The sequence below is a fragment of the Heterodontus francisci genome, chromosome 5 (assembly GCF_036365525.1).
Source record: "Heterodontus francisci isolate sHetFra1 chromosome 5, sHetFra1.hap1, whole genome shotgun sequence".
NCBI classification, from domain to species: Eukaryota; Metazoa; Chordata; class Chondrichthyes; order Heterodontiformes; family Heterodontidae; genus Heterodontus; species Heterodontus francisci.
In genome coordinates, this window is record NC_090375.1 from 126,685,494 (window position 1) to 126,702,565 (window position 17,072).

The 17,072-nt window shown below is 45.3% G+C and overlaps 1 protein-coding gene across 1 annotated transcript; it reads right to left on the reverse strand.

Annotated features, from left to right (window-relative positions):
- Nucleotides 1-8,136: 8,136 nt before the first annotated feature.
- On the reverse strand, nt 8,137-8,847 carry LOC137370281 (tol-Pal system protein TolA-like). The gene has a single exon (XM_068032658.1). It carries the CDS (start codon nt 8,845-8,847, stop codon nt 8,137-8,139), a length of 711 nt encoding a protein of 236 aa, XP_067888759.1.
- Nucleotides 8,848-17,072: the final 8,225 nt, after the last annotated feature.

A 17,072-nucleotide genomic window follows, 5' to 3' on the forward strand; every position in this document is an offset into this window, starting at 1 on the left:
AAGATTCCTAGGCAGCTACCATGATGTTTGTTGTCCTGGATCAGTTCACATTCCCTGATCTCGTTGCACCTCAAGGCAACTTATCAGCTGGTTGCTCGAAGACAAGGGGTACACAATGAAAATGTGCCTGATGACACCTGTGAGGAACCCAACCAATGAGGCCCTGGACCAATATAATGAAAGCCATATCAAAACTGGATGTGTAACTGAGCAAGCAATGGGCATGCTGATGATGCTGTTCAGGTGCCTGAACAGATCTGGAGGCACTGTTCACATGCACCACCCAGGTCCTCCAGAATGGTTGTAGTGTGCTGCACACTGCACAACATTCAACATTGCACAGCAACAAGGTTTGGACCTGCAGGTGGAACAAGAGGCTCTTGAGATGGTTCCGAGGAGTGGGAGGAGGGGATGAAAGGTGATGCAGCCAATGCTCCAGCAGCGGTGCACATTGCTGCCTGGGATGCTTTTCATTATTACGAGACTCACTTAGGTTCCACCTGCCTACCCATCTGACAGCCACATGCAAGAGCCACATTTCTCCCCTCCCCTGGCATAACCCTCTCCTCCTGTAATATTACTTGTCCTTTGGTGTGTGATCTATTGTTAAGAGTCATGGGAACACAAGTAAAATTCAAAATAAACGTGAGGTTTTATTATCACAGAACTGGAACATATATACATAAATAGAAACTGCAGGAGCTAGTCTTGAACACGTCTTACTTTCTCGGGCTCCACCATAACTAACTGATCATGTGTGACTCAATATCACTTCCTCTGATGAAGTCCCATAACAATCCCGACTCTCCCCAACTGCCCCACCGACACTAACACAAAGCAGTCCTGCAAAGACTGCCTTTCACAGCCCCCCTACACTGCTCGGCATCAATTCATGTCTTATCATTTATCAGATGTGAAAACTTCACTTGCCAGGCAGCAACCAAAAATAAGCAAGATCGGAAATTGGTGGAAAGAAATAATGATACATTAATATTATAAATAACATCAAAAATAAAATGGAAACTTACCAATCTAACATTGTGTAACACACTCATGTGCATAACATTTGTGCAACTACAAATCTTGACTCTTCCTCTTCCTAGCACTTCTACTTGATGCAACCCCTATAAGCTTCAACAGAGCTGGCTATTCGCCTGCGTGCTGTGACTACTCAGATGCTCTTGGCCGATGTCCTTTGAGTTTTGGAGCTAGTGAGAGCTGCACCAAAGAATGCTCCACATGTATCTGTGCAGGGGCATACTCAGCTACTCAGCTATCAAGACATGAGGCAGCATGTGGAGCACTGCCTGGGGGTGGTGGGTGTGTGGGGTGGTGGGTGTTGGGGATGGGGGCAGCAGGTGAACAGTGAAAGTGCTTTGACCAGAGTCCCCACTTCCATATCCCCTTTCACCATCATCACTCACATGGTCCAGCGGCACTTCCCTGACAGCAATGTGCTGGAGAGCACTTTGCTACAGATCAGTGAGGTTATGAACCACCAAGGCTATTTAAGGTGGGAAGTGTGCAAGTCTTTGGTGAAGGCCTGTGTACACTCATTTGATTTCTGTGTTTGATGCTGCAAGATTGTGATCACTCTTTCCATAGACGAAGGTATGGCAAAGGCCTATGACATCATGCCACTCACGCTTGAGACAGACTCTTAAATAATTCCAGGGACCTTGCTTCACTACTATACCCAGAGGTTCTGCCATATATTGATCATTCTTAATGTTAGGAATTTCTGACATCAGTCCAAAATTTGCCTTTGAACAATTGGAACCTGTATCCTATTGTTGCACTGTCATTGTTTAGTTTGAGGTAAGAAATTTAGTACTGTTTATCTCTGGAAATGTACTTTTTAGCTTTTTAGCCTTTCTAGGACTTCCACATGATTGATAACAAATGGCACACACCATACAGGATCACCAAGAGGAAACACTAGAATTATCATCATGAGCTGCCATTCTCTTTTCATTTGTGGGTATATAACACTTATTTCACTTTATTTCAAAATTGTGCAGAGCTTCTTTGAGAAGAAGCACACAGAAGATAGACAGATGAGCAAGCTTGGTAGCAAAACTAAAAGAGGTGAAAATGTGTGGTTTGCTGTGTATTGAGTCAGTGTACATTGACAAATTGAAAACGATTGATTGTTGCAGGAATTAGTGACTTAATTAAAACAGCTACCTATCAATGACTGGTGCACCATTCTACTTGTTTGAAAAGGGTCCTACCATCCATTGTATATTCCCTTGTCTTGTTAGTCCTCCCAAAATGCATCACCTTACACTTCTCAGGATTAAATTCCATTTGCCACTGCTCTGCCCACCTTACCAACCCATCTATATCGTCCTGTAATCTAAGGCTTTCCTCCTCACTATTTACGATACCACCAATTTTCGTGTCATCGGAGAACTTAGTGATCATACCTCCTATATTCACATCTAAATCATTAATGTACACTACAAACAGCAAGGGTCCCAGCACCAATCCCTGCGGTACACCACTGGTCACAGGCTTCCACTCGCAGAAACAACCCTCAACCATCACCCTCTGCCAATTTTGGATCCAATTTGCCAAATTGCCCTGGATCTCATGGGCTGTTATCTTCTTGACCAATATCCCACGCGGGACCTTATCAAAAGCCTTACTAACGTCCATGTAGACTACATCAATTGCTTTACCCTCATCTATATACCGAGTCATCTCTTTGAAAAATTCAATCAAATTTGTTAGACATGATCTCCCCCTGACAAAGCCATGCTTAATTAATCCTTGATTAATCCTTGCCTCTCCAAGTGGAGATTAATCCTCTCCCTCAGAATTTTTTCCAATAGTTTCCCTACCATTGATGTTAGACTCATTGGCCTGTAATTACCTGGTTTATCTCTGCTACTCTTCTTGAATAATGGTACCACATTCACTGTCCTCCTGTCTCCAGTCCTCTGGCACCTCTCCTGTGGCCAGAGAGGATTTGAAAATTTGTGTCAGAGGCCCTGCAATCTCCTCCCTTGCCTCACATAGCAACCTGGGATACATCTCATCTGGGCCTGAGGATTTATCCACTTTTAAGCCTGCTAAAATCACTAATACCTCCTCCCTTTCAATGCTAATTTGTTCATGTTTCTCACAATCCCCCTCCCTGATCTCTACACCTACATCATCCTTCTCCATTGTGAACACAGATGAAAAGAAATCATTTAAAAGTCAAACATGGCTATCAACTAAATCCATGCACGCAATAGAAAAGCAAAATACTACAGTACTGGAAATCTGAAATAAAAACAGAAAATGCTGCAAATACCCAACAGGTCTGGCAGCATCTGTGAAGAGGGAAACGGAGTTAATGTTTCAGATCAATGACTTTTCATCAGAATTGGAAAAAGTTAGAGATTAGGTTTTAAGGAAGTGCAAAGGTTGGGAAGGAGGAGAGGGGAGGAAGGAACAAAAGGGGAGCTATGTGATCGGGTGGAAGGCAGGAGAAATCAAATGATAAAAGGGATGATGGCACAAGAGAAAACGTGATGGTAATGGGACAAGCAAAGAAACAAAAGATAGGTCTAAATAACATTAAATGGGAAATAGCAGAATCATCAGCAATAGCTGCCATCTGAAAAAATGGGGCAGAGGTTACGATCTGAAATTGTTGAATTCAATGTTAAATCCAGAAGGCTGTAAAGGGCCGAATTGAAAAATGAGGTGCTGATCCTCATGCTTCCACTGAGCATCATTGGAATGTAGACCGGACCCTATTGTGAGTGGCGAATACAATATATTGAATTGAATTGCCCTGATGCAACCGGAATGCAATTTAAATTGCTGAACCCTTATTTTTAATACATTAACATCTAATTCATTGCAATTTAATTGGAGGGGAAACTGCAGCTGGTGGTGTTCACATGCAAATGCTGCACTTGTCCTTCTAGGTGGTAGAGGTTGTGGGTTTGGAAGGTGCTGTCTCAGGAGCCTTGGTGAGTTGCTGCAGTGCATGTTGTAGATGGTACACACTGCTGCCACTGTACGTTGGTGGTGATGGGAGTGAATGTTTATGGATGGGGTGCCAATCAAGTGAGCTGCTTTGCCCTAGATGGTGTTGAGATTCTTGAGTGTTTTTGGAGTTGCACCCATCCAGGCAAGTGGAGACTATTCCATCACACTCCTGACTTGTGCCTTGTAGATGGTGGACAGGCTTTGGGGAGTCAGGAGGTGAGCTACTCACCGCAGGATTCCAAGCCTCTGACCTGCTCTTGTAGCCACGGTATGGGATGGTGCTTCCTCTAAGTGCTCTTCCTCCTCAGAGGCTGATGGCTGTCCCCCCTCTGGTTGAGTCTCCTGTGATTGCTAACCTGCATGAAAGAACACAAACATGTGTGGGTTAGGCTGTGCAGATCTTGTCATGTCAACCATATGTGATGTGGGTCTCCAGAAGTGAACTGCATGTCGATGGAAGACAATCCTCACTCTCTTGCACAGAGATTCCAGTCACTCCATTTCATATGGAGTGGCCGCCCTATGTCCCTGCCAATTTTAACGCCTCCTCCTCTGCTGTGGAGAGAGGCCAAAGATCTGGGCTGCTTTCGCTAGTCCAGGCTGTCTCCCTCCTGTTATGGGCACTCTGTCCTGCAAGTGGAAAGAGGGAGATAGTCAGACTCCACAGAGAGATCAACATGACAGTTCTGCTAGTGTCAGCCCCTCGTCCCCTACTGGGGTATGACATATAGCTCATGCTCTCATCCACTCCCAGGGGAGTTAATGGGGGTAAGCTGTGAAAGAAGGTGGCCCATGGCCAAGATACAGCCATGAATCTGTCAGGTTGAGGTCATGCCTAACCCCCTCTGCCATCACCGTTGTTGTGCCTCCCTCCCCATGTCCTGCTTCCTTGCAATCACTAAAAAGGAGAGAGTTATGGAGCAGTAAGCTTGGCAGAACGAAGGAGGTCGTTGACTCTTTGCGGCACTGAGCCCATATCCGGGGGGTCCCCATGGCTGCTGACCTCTTCGGTGATCCCCATCCAGGCTTGCACATTTCGCAGTTGGGAGCCGCGACAGACTCGCTAAATTCAGCCCAGGGTGTGCATTGTCCAGAACTGCTCACGGTACTCCAGCTGTGGTCTAACCAGAGCTTTGTATAGATGCAGCATGACTTCTACTCCCTTGTATTCTTGTCATATAGGGATAAAGGCCAGCATTCCATTAGCCCTTTTTAACATTATTTTTCTGTTCCTGTTCATAACATTTCAATGATCTATGTACCTGGATGCTCAAGTCTCTTTCGGCCTCCACTAGCTTTTCACCATTTAGAAAACATCCTGTTCTATCCTTTTCAGATCCAAAGTGTCTGACCTCACCTTTGCCTGTATTGAAATGAATTCATTTGCCACAATTTTGCCAATTAACTTAATCTATTAATATCTTTGTAAGTCTGTGCTTCTACCTACACTAGTACAATGCAGCCTATCTTTGTATCATCGGTAAACTTGGATATGTGATTTTCTATTCCATCATCTAAGTCGCTAATAAGTATGATGAATAACTGATGCCTCACAACAGATCCTTGTAGGACACCACTGGTCACATCCTGCCAATAGGAGTAGCTGCCCATTATCTCTACTGTCTGTTTCCTGCCGCTCAGCCAATTTCCTAACCAGGTGAATAATTTATCTTCAATTCCATGAACTTCAGCTTTAACGAACAGTCACTTATGAGAGATTTTATCAAATGCCTTCTGAAAGTCCACATAAATAGCATCCATAACCATACCCCTGTCAACTTCATTGGTCATCTCTTCATAAAATTCCATCAGGTTAATCATGCATGCCCTGCTCTTTACAAATCCATGCTGGCTCTCTCTGATCAGCTAAAAATTTTCAAGGTGTTCAGTTGCTTTATCCTCTATTATAGACTCTTGCAATTTCCTGCCAGCAGATGTTCGGCTAACTGGACTATAATTCCTTGGTTTCCATCTCTCACCTTTCTTAAATATAGGAGTGGCATGCCCAATTTTCCAATCTAAAGGATTAGTTCCTGAATTGAGGGAACTTTGGAAATCATTTGCAATGTTCTGGCTTACTTCCTTTAAATCCCTGGGATTGAAACTATCTGGTGTTAGCAATTTGTTTCTCTTCAGTGGCATTAATTTCTCCATTACTTGCTTATGTTAATTTTGGCGAGTCACCCTCCCACATTCAATATGAGTTTCCTTGGGATGCTGACTTCTTTCTCTACTGTAAATACTGATGCAAAATTATTATTCAGCATGTCCACCATTTCCTTATTTTCATTGACGATATCACCGTTATCAGTTTTCCTGGGGCTCATATTGCTCCTGACTACCCACTTTTTCCTAATATACTGGTAAAAAAAATTTTGCTTTGAATTTGATATCCCTTAAACATTTATTTTCCTCCTTCCTTCTTGTAACTTTTTTATCTGTTTTATCACCCTTTGCTGTTCTTTGTATCATTTCCATTTGCCAGGATCTGTGCTACTGTTTGCATTTTTGTATGTTTTTTCTTTTAGTTTTATTTTGTCTCTTGCCTCTTTGGTTGTCCATGGCTGTCTATTTTGGCAAGTAGAGCTCTTGACCATGAGGGATATAAAATGGTTCTCTATCACATTCAATTATTTTTTGAACACCTCCCACTGACCTTTCATTTTACATATTAACAGATTTGTCCAGTTTACTGTGAGCAGTCTCTGTCTCATCTCATCGCATTGATTCTAGGATATATTGTTGCAGAAAACTATCCCAGACACACTGAAGAAATTCACTACCTTTCTGACATGTGCTAATCTGCTTATCCCAATCTATATGAAAGTTAAAATCCCCCAATTAAAAACACTCTGCCTTTACTACATGCTTGTATAATATCTGCAGGCACTTGAAACGCATCTTCAACATGCTAATGGCTTGTTGGATGACACATATGGTGGTTGTATGGCATTCTCTGTAGCGCTGTTGCACTTCATTATTTGGGTTTCCAACCAGTGCCAACTTTGAAGTGGCTATCCCTTGTCTCCTTACAGCACAATTAGTCTGCATGAAATCCAAAGATATCAGGGGGCTTGGACCACTGCAGGATGAAAGCATCATGGCAACTCCCCAAGAATCTGGTTGCACCTGCAGAAATTTTTTTTTAATGGTTGCACTACGGCTGCACATTGATGGATGAAAGTCCTTGTGGTTGACGAGTACTCTAGGTTGATTTGGGGGTGCTGATACTACTTTTTAGACATTTTAAAGAAACTCAGCCTCTGCCTATAGACCCTGTTTTGCAAGTGAAGCGTCTTGCGAGTTTCACCCTCTGCTGCACCCCTCTCTGCAGCTCACCTCTCTGCAATTCTTCTCTCTGCAGTTGCCCTCTCCTCAGTGCTCCTCTCTGCTGCTACCCTCTCTGCAACTCCACTCTCTGCAACACCCCTCTCTGCAGCTGTCCTCTCTGAAGTTATCTTCTCTGAAGTTGTCCTCTCTGCAGTTCCCCTCTCTACAGCTGTCCTCTCTGCTTCTCCCCTTCTACAGCTGTCCTGTCTGCAGCTGTCTTCTCTGCAGCTTTCTCTGCTGCTGCTGCCTTCTCTGCTGCTGCCCTCTCTGCTGCTGCCCTCTCTACAGCTGTCCTCTCTGCAGTTGCTCTCTCTGCTGCTGCCCTCTCTGCAGTTTCCCTCTCTGCAGCTGCCCTTTCTCAGTGCCCCTCTTTGCAGCTGTCCTCTCTACAGCTGTCTTCTCTGCAGTTGCTCTCTCTGCTGCTGCCCTCTCTGCAGTTTCCCTCTCTGCAGCTGCCCTCTCTACAGCTGTCTTCTCTGCAGTTGCTCTCTCTGCTGCTGCCCTCTCTGCAGTTTCCCTCTCTGCAGCTGCCCTTTCTCAGTGCCCCTCTTTGCAGCTGTCCTCTCTGCAGCTGTCTTCTCTGCAACTCCCCGCATTGCAGTTGCCCTCTCTGCTGCTGTCCTCTCTGCTGCTGTCCTCTCTGCAGTTGCCCTCTCTGCAGCTTTCTCTGCTGCTTCCCTCTCTGCTTCTCCCCTCTCTGCAGCTGTCCTCTCTGCAGCTGTCCTCTCTGCAGCTGTCCTCTCTGCAGCTGTCTTCTCTGCAGTTGCTCTCTCTGCTGCTGCCCTTCTGCAGTTTCCCTCTCTGCAGCTGCCCTCTCTACAGCTGTCTTCTCTGCAGTTGCTCTCTCTGCTGCTGCCCTCTCTGCAGTTTCCCTCTCTGCAGCTGCCCTTTCTCAGTGCCCCTCTTTGCAGCTGTCCTCTCTGCAGCTGTCTTCTCTGCAACTCCCCGCATTGCAGTTGCCCTCTCTGCTGCTGTCCTCTCTGCTGCTGTCCTCTCTGCAGTTGCCCTCTCTGCAGCTTTCTCTGCTGCTGCCCTCTCTGCTTCTCCCCTCTCTGCAGCTGTCCTCTCTGCAGCTGTCCTCTCTGCAGCTGTCCTCTCTGCAGCTGCCCTCTCTGCAGTTGCCCTCTCTGCAGTTGCCCTCTCTGCAGCTTTCTCTGCTGCTGCCCTCTCTGCTTCTCCCCTCTCTGCTTCTCCCCTCTCTGCAGCTGTCCTCTCTGCAGCTGTCCTCTCTGCAGCTGCCCTCTCTGCAGTTGCCCTCTCTGCAGTTGCCCTCTCTGCAGCTTTCTCTGCTGCTGCCCTCTCTGCTTCTCCCCTCTCTGCTTCTCCCCTCTCTGCAGCTGTCCTCTCTGCAGCTGTCCTCTCTGCAGCTGCCCTCTCTGCAGTTGCCCTCTCTGCAGTTGCCCTCTTCGCAGCTGTCATCTCTGCAGGTCTGTCACCAGTAGGCTGCTGCTCCTGGTGCTGCTGCTTGTGCTGGTCATGTTGCTCCTCATCTGATGTCCAATCTAAGACAACCAAAGTGCCACCCATCATGATGTAACAGAACAAACCTCCAAAGTGTAGAAAGTAACCTCCCAGCAAAAGTGCTGTGAACACCTTTTCTTATTAGCAGGTATTTATTGGCATATTTCTGCGAGATTAATTGACCCTCTCTATTGCTGCAGTGTTCTTGCCTTTCTTTCACTGGCAAGTTTCAGGAACCAGATGTTAAACTAAAAGGTGTGTGCAGATATTGCTCTAATTGAGCAATTAACATATGTTAATTGGTATCTCGCCTCTCCTGAGGGGGTTGCATGCACACTGTTTAATGCGCTCAAGTGAAATGTAGAAGTCAGCAAGTTGGAGCCAGCTTCCTGACATGCTGTCATTTTCTCCAGATTTAAACTCTACCTGCACCCAAAGCCATGTACTCCACCATTTTAAAATTCCCCTTTTTGTGTCTGGATCCTTCCAGACACCATCAGTTGACTTTTACCACATTCATCAGGCAGCTGCTCACCATTGCATCAGTATGATAACTGATACCCTATTCAAAATGATCTCACTTCATATCTTTCCCAATGGAAGAAGATAGAGAGCTACAGGGAGCTAAAGAGAGAACTACTGACTGGCAAGGTTCCAAATGGTGCAAGAACTAATTGATGGAACATATGTGGAATTCAAAGCTCCAGATGATAATCCCCTTAATTTTATGAATAGAAAAGGTTTTCATTCTATTAATGTCAAGTTAATGTGTGATGCCAATCACTTTATCCTGCATACCAGTGCCAGATTCCCAGGAATCAGCCATGATGCTTTCATTGTGGCTAATGATTACAGTAAGGCATCTGCAGACAGAGGGAGACAGCAGATACAATGACTCTCATACAGCTACCAGAATTGTCAGAGAGCAGACCATAGGAATTCTCAAGTCCTGTTTTAGATGCCTGATTAAATCAAGTGCATCCCTCCAATTCAACCCAAAAAGTATTAAGAATCAATGTAGTTCCTGCAATTTGTCTATCACAATGAAAACAGACTTGCTATTTCTTGAAACTGAAGACAATGATGATGACGAGGGAGGTGAAAGGATCTGCTTCCCCGTAGCATGACAAGACTGCACAGGAAGGAGAGGATGTGGGACACAACAGTTATCAGCTGCAAAAAGAAAGGCACAACTGATGGCCCAGTGCTTCCAATAAATAAAGGTTGACTCACCAAATTAAGGCACTACACACCTACCTGTTCTCCATCCTCACCCTCATAAAGTCCCTCACTATCAAACATTTCTGCAAAGTTGCCTTGTAAAACATTCCCCTGATCAACGGTCGGCAACGTGTCTGTACACGGACATCAGTGTCCGTGGTAAAAGATGTTGAGGTTCGTGATTGGTAATTTCGGGGACGAGAATTTCCCCATTGGCTTCTTCTTTACGACCAGAACGACTTTAAAAAAAAATCACAAGTGTCAGTTTCACAGCTGATTTTTTTTTGAAAGCCTGCCGGAAAACCCGAATCTGTCCAAAGTTCAGAAACTGCTGTTCCCGCCCTAGTTAACAGTCGGAAGTGGCGGGGAAGAGAAAGAGGCAGAGAGAGGGGGAAGAGTGAGAGTGGGGAGAGTGAGTAGGGGGAGAGAGAGGGAGGGGTAGAGAGAGGGGGAGAGAGAGGGGGAGAGAGAGGGGGAGAAAGAGGGAGAGAGAGAGGGAAGGGTAGAGAGAGGGGAGAAAGCGGGGGAGAAAGAGAGGGGGGGAGAGAGAGATGGAGAGAGAGAGAGAGAGAAAGGGGAGGGAGAGAAAGGGGAAGGAGGGAAGGGGAGGGAGGGAAGGGGGAGAGAGAAAGAGGAGGTAGAGGGGAGGTTAGAGAAAGGGGGAGAGAAAGGGGAAGAACGAGGGGGAGAGAGAGAGGGAGAGAGAGGGGGAGATAACGGGGGAAAGAGAGGGGAAGAAAGATGTGGAGAGAGAGAGAGGAGAGGGTAGAGAGAGTGAAAGGTGGAGAGCGAGCCGGGAGAGACCGAGAGGTGTGAGAGAGAGAGAAGGAAGAGAGAGGGTGATACAGGCTACAGCACCACTGAGCTACAGTGATACAGAGCCCGGGGCTGGGCATGGCGAACACTCAAGCTGCAGGCACAGCAGTTCTGCAGTACTGTTCAGTATTTTCATCAAAGGAAACCCATCCCACAGTAAACCAGAATGATCCTTGAGAAGCAAGAAAAATCAGAACAAAGACTACTAAATTTCCCATCATGAATTTGCCACAGATGTCCTATCCGAGTTTAAGGTTTTTCGCCAGAGAATAGAATTATGTTTCTTGGATTTATCCGTCACTGAACCTGACAAGACAGGCAGTAAAGATTAAGATAGCCATTGGAAACAAGGGACTCCATTGAATTAAAACATCAGGTCTATCAAATGAGGATCAAAAAGACCTGGTGAAGATCTGGAATACACTGGTAGATCAACTCCACATGAAATACAAAGCCATTGTGGCAGGTAGGCAATGCTTGTAAGTGTTGGGTGTGACTTCAACTATTGGCAAAGTGGACAAGGCACCAGTCTCCTACAGCAGCTGCAGAATTGTCCGACATTTCAAGACCACTGCAAGGCGTGCAGCTTGACAATGCATTGGGCAGGTCCGTTCAGGTAATCTAGCAATGACATTGTGGTCAGAGGCTACAATAAGCCACAGTCAAATAAAAAGTGTGTGCAGCATACTAGCAGCAGCAGCAAAGAGTGTGCCAGAAGTCAATGCAATCAAAGATACATACATGGGGTTGGTAACGGAACACAACCAGGTGGAAGATGCCGTGAAGAAAACTCTTCAACTTGTAAGCGAGCAGGCTTTCCACACCCTTAATGTGGCACGATGCGTGGATGTGATCACACAGCTAGAGGCTTTTGCTACAATCAACATTATAGGCTGAATTTTATAAGCTCGCCGCCGAGAAGGCGCGGCGCATGCACAACTTATGCGCTGCTGAGCCCCGGGTATTTCACGCAGGGGCTCATTTAAATGAAGGGGCCGGAGTGGCCACCCCCGATAATGTAAAGGGAACGGCCGCTCTGTCCCCGGCAAGGGCATCTGGCGCCACTGCGCAGGACGCCAGCGCCATTTTTAAGGGCTTCAAGCCCTTACCAGTACTTTAAATTTTTAAAATCACATTGTGGGCAAAGCAAAATTGAAAACTTTATTAACAGATCAAGGCCCCTCTCCCAATCATCACCCCCCCACCCCCCCACAATGGCCATTTCATGTTATTTACACACCGGAAAATCTCTTCTTCCTAATCATCAAATTTGCCCCTGAACTTTGTAACTTCCCCATCCCCTCAGTCAATGAAAGGGATTTTTCCAATTTCCCACCTCCCCCCCCCAACTCGCGCCTTGAGAATTTCACTCCTTCCCCCCTCTCCACCAGTGTCATGCCTCAGAACTCTGAACGGAGTTCCGAAGGCACGGGAGTTCCAGCCAGCAGCCGGAATATTGCCGTGGAACGGCCGCCGGGATAAGGTAAGTTTATTTGCATGTGTTTTAATTAATTTTAATATCAAAATGAAGGCCCCGCTTTCTCCGGCCCCCCCCCTCCCGCCACGACCCCCAACGTCCGAGGGCTAGTAAAATTCAGCCCTATATGTCTGAACAAGAATGGCAAACACATGCTCAAAGCCAAGATAGACACCAGAGCTACTGCCAACATTCTGCCATTAAGAATCTTAAAAGACATGTATCTTTACTGATGGGAGTCAATGGTACAGTTTACAACAGCCAGGCTGACAGCTTTCAACGGGTCACCAATCCATTGTATCAGTACACGGACATTAAAATGTAGCTATGGCAAGTCTGCATGGTCATCGCAAGTTTTCTACTTGGTAGGCACGAATGGTCCAGCAGTAGTAGGATTACCAGCGTGTAGGAAGCTCAAAATTGTGACCATAGACAAAATCAACAATGCACCACTGGCGGAAGAAAACGTTAAAAGTGACCCTATCGAGTCAGTCCTTGACTTACAACTGAGGTACCCAGATAAGTTCGATGCTGTGGACAATTTAAAAGGTGATGCTTTTTGCATTTAAGAGAAGATGCAATTCCTTCAATTGAGCAACCTAGGAAGTGTAGTGTACACATCCAGGAAAAGCTGAAGACCGTTTTAGATGATATGGTTTGAAATAGCATTATTCATCATGTGCAACAACAAGCTGACCTACAAGTTGACAGGGATTCTGATGAAAGGTCACTGACCTGAAGTGTTAACTCTGCTTCTCTCTCCACAGATGCTGCCAGACTTGCTGAGTATTTCCAGCAATTTTTGTTTTTATTACAAGTTGACAGTCTGGTTATCAAGGTCAAAGACATACTTAATGTTGACTTGATGAGTATTGGACAGCACAAGTGCAACCAGCTTAGAGAAGAAACAGCCAAATATCCACTCCTAAAGGCATTGTGCTGAATTATTGTCAATGGTTGGCCTGATACGATACAGGAGGTTCAAGACAACCTAAGATCCTTTTGGCCATATAAGGATGAGTTAGGTATCTCAAGATGAATAACGTTTAAAGGAAGACAGGTGTTGCTTCCTGAATTTCTTCATGAGGATATATTAAAGCAATTGCACCAGGGCCACATGGACATTGAGTGAATGAGAAACCTGGTGAGAGGAACTGTGTATTGCTCTAGGATTAACTGCGATAACGAGACAGCTGTGAGGATGTGTCAGGCATGCCAAGTGCATCAGCTAAACCAGCACAGAGAACCACTAAACCCTCATGCAGTCGAGGATTGCAATGGATCAGTTCACCATTCGTGGTGACAATTTCCTCTTAATCACAGATTACTTTTTAAAATTCCTAATCATCAGACAGTTGAGGGATACATTGAGCACATCTATAGTGAATACGATGAGTGCTACATTTAGTCTTTTTGATACACCAGAGGAGATTGTGTCAGATAATGGTCCACAGTATACAGGCAAACCATTTCAGGATATGTGTGCCAATTGGGGCATAAACCATATAACAGCCTCTCCCCATTATCCTAAATTCAACAGTCTTGCTGAGAGAATTGCTTGTACGGTTAAAATTGCTTATTGTGAGGTGCAGTGAAACAGAGCAAAATTTCCAGGTTGCTATGTTGCACTTACAGGCAATGCCATTAGACATGGGATTTTGGTCAGCAGCCGAAATCATGTTCGGCAGGCAGATCAGAATGACACTTCTGAGTCATCAGCTGTCCAAGTTTGTATTATTGCAGGAAGGACTACTGAAGAAGCAGGAAAAGATGAAGTCTACACATGATCGACATGCAGGTTTGGAATTGCTTACTTTACATGTGAGGCAAAAGGTTCGAGCTATTCACACAACAGAAGGAACCTGGTTCCCTGCCAGAGGTATCTAAGGTTTGCAGTGAACCAAGTCACAACACCTCATGGAGCAATGTTGAGGAGGAACAGATATCAACTAAGGGAATTGTCCATCTGCATTTTATCCAATAGTTCAATAGCAGCAAGAACACTTTCGCGGGTGAGGTCTAAGACTGAAATTGTGGAAGATCATTATGAAGACAACCAGCATGTCAATATGCAGAATACCCAGACGTCTATGTCAATGAGTCAAGAACACCATAGTGATGATTTTAGATCTCAGAAGAGTTTTATTATTTCAAGGTCCAGGCGTATAAGTAAACTATCTAAACATTGTAAGAACTCTTAAATGATGGATAGAGATATAACTTTTATGTAAATAGTGTTCACAGCAATCCTGTTATGTTATATGATTTATTCTTATTGTGTAATGTTCTATTTAAGGAAACAGGGGGGTGTTGTGATATTGCTTTAATAAAATATGTAAATAGTGAGTGTGCATCATCATTGCAGAAAGTGATGTCATAAAGCATGTGACACAAGAGTAGGAGCCGTATTGATCCCTAGTATGATGTGCATGAAGAGTCTCCTGTATATATAGTACTGTGTGTCTTCAATAAAAAGGACCCAAAGTATTTGTTACCATTCATCAGTGTGTGATTGGTAAGTTTGTGTGAAGAACCCAGTAAGACAACAAACACCACAACCAGTTTAAAAAAACAAATTATGGTCAATACAGTGTCCCCTTCCTATTCCCCATCCTTACTTCTCATTATAACTGCGATTCCCATCATTGCCAGTACATAACTTCTTGCGATACATTCCTGTATTTCTTGTAGGCACCATCTGAGAGTCAGTATCACAAGAGATGGTTGGCTGCAAACATGGATTAAAAGTCTCTTGAGCTGGTCTTTGTCTATTGACAGCTAATGTTTGGAATGGACCTACTGTGGGCTGCTTTTCTGTTTCTGCCTGAGCAATCTGACCCAGTAGGCCACTGAGCGATATCATCAGAGGGCTTGCACGTGATGCTGTCCTGGCACAAGCTTCAAGTTGGCCTTAATTCAGTGGGAAGACTGACCCAATAGTTCCTACCAGATAGTGGAAAAGCTGAGAGATATAGGCCAGAATGTTGTGGCCCCCAAACGAGTGGGCTGGTGGCAGGGAGGGGGGACATAAAATTGAGTGGGAGGTGGGGCAGGGACATTCCCAACCCCCTCCTGCCCCACTGCAATTTTATATGGGGCGGCGGTGGGGAGAAACAGCTCCTCCGCCCCAGGCCAATCAAGGCTCTTAAGTAGCCAATTATCTCGCACTTAAAGGCCTCTTCCTGCCGCTGTGGGTATTTTACCCTTGGAAGCTGGACGGCAGAAGCCTCAAGAACCCCGCCTGATAAAACCAGGTGGCCTTTTTGTGGGCGGTGGGGCTCTCCTGATTGGGCACCCTGTGCCCCATGGAGGTCTGGCCCCGAAATCCCAACCACCCCCAACGCACAAAATTCTCCCCATCCCCATTAGGCAGAACTTCCTGCCTCAAGGAGATAGAAGTCCCACCCAAGACCAATGAAGGGCCTGTGGAGTGGAAAATCCAGCCTGGCTCCCCAGGCCCAGTGGAGGCGGGCTTACCACTGTCTTTTTGGCCAGTGGGCGGGGCCTCCCGCCCAACGAAAAATTCCGGCCAGTAGCTCAGAACATTCTGAACCTAGACTACAGAATCCTTTCAGTCTGTCTCCTTAGGGCCATGGGTGTCAGTCTGCATTACCTGATGAGGCACACATTTGGCCTGGCTACTCAGTAACTGTGTCTGAAACTGCCACACAAACTGTGGTAAAAAAGGGCTTTTCTGATGCTGCACACAGGATGGCAGTTTAACTCTTGCCATCTGCTGTACATCCTGACAAATGGATCTTGTTGTGATATTGTTTTAATTGCTTTAATACTGATTAACATACTACTTAATATGTAAATAGTTTAGTATACATCATCGCAGGAAGTGTTACAAGCAAAAACGTGATACAGTAATCAGCGGGTAGCATATGTATTGAGGAGCTCTCCTAGAATCCTGTTATTCTTCAATAAAGAACTCTTTGTTTAGTTTACCAATTATTGTTAAAGTGTTTGGTACATTTGTGTTGAGAGCCAATAACACAATATGATGGCAGTGATGCAGAGGTGCACAACATGTTAGCAGCGACATTGTGGACAACGGGAGAAGCCATAAAAGCCTGGGATAACACAGAAAACAGCTTGAAGAAACAGTGGCAGTGAGATTTAAGACAAGATTTGAAGAGCACCCTCAAGAATCACTCTCAAGAGAGTGAATAATTGAAAGAGGAATTTTATCAGAATGATAGTCGACCAGAAAGGCAGTTTTCTGACAGAAGTGGGCTAAAAAAAAGTCGATCCAAATCGGGGTTGCAAGACTGCACTGCCATTAAACATTGTGGTTTTTCAGCAAAAGGAGGTCCTTGGGTGGAGTCTCCCTGCACAGAGGCTGAAAGGCTGCACTGCAGCCACAGAGCCCAGGGTTTGGCAGAGGTCCAGTGCTGCAATTGCAGTAGACTTGCATTTTTTCTTCCTTGAAAAAAAGTCAAAGAAGGGAAAATAATTTAAAGGGAAAGCTCGAGCTAAGGGAATTCTTGTGAGCAAGAAATTTTGACGCCATGACAAAGAAATATCCAGCTATGAATTGGAAGGTTCTGGATGTCCTTCATGAATTCCAACCATTTCAAAAGCGTTATCGAGTTATGCTTTAGAAACATAGAAACATAGAAAATAGGAGCAGGAGTAGGCCATTTGACCCTTCGAGCCTGCTCCGCCATTCATTATTATCATGGCTGATCATCCAACTCAGTAGCCTGTTCCGGTTTTCACCCCATACCCTTTGATCCCTTTAGACCCAAGAGCTATATCTAACTCCTTTTTG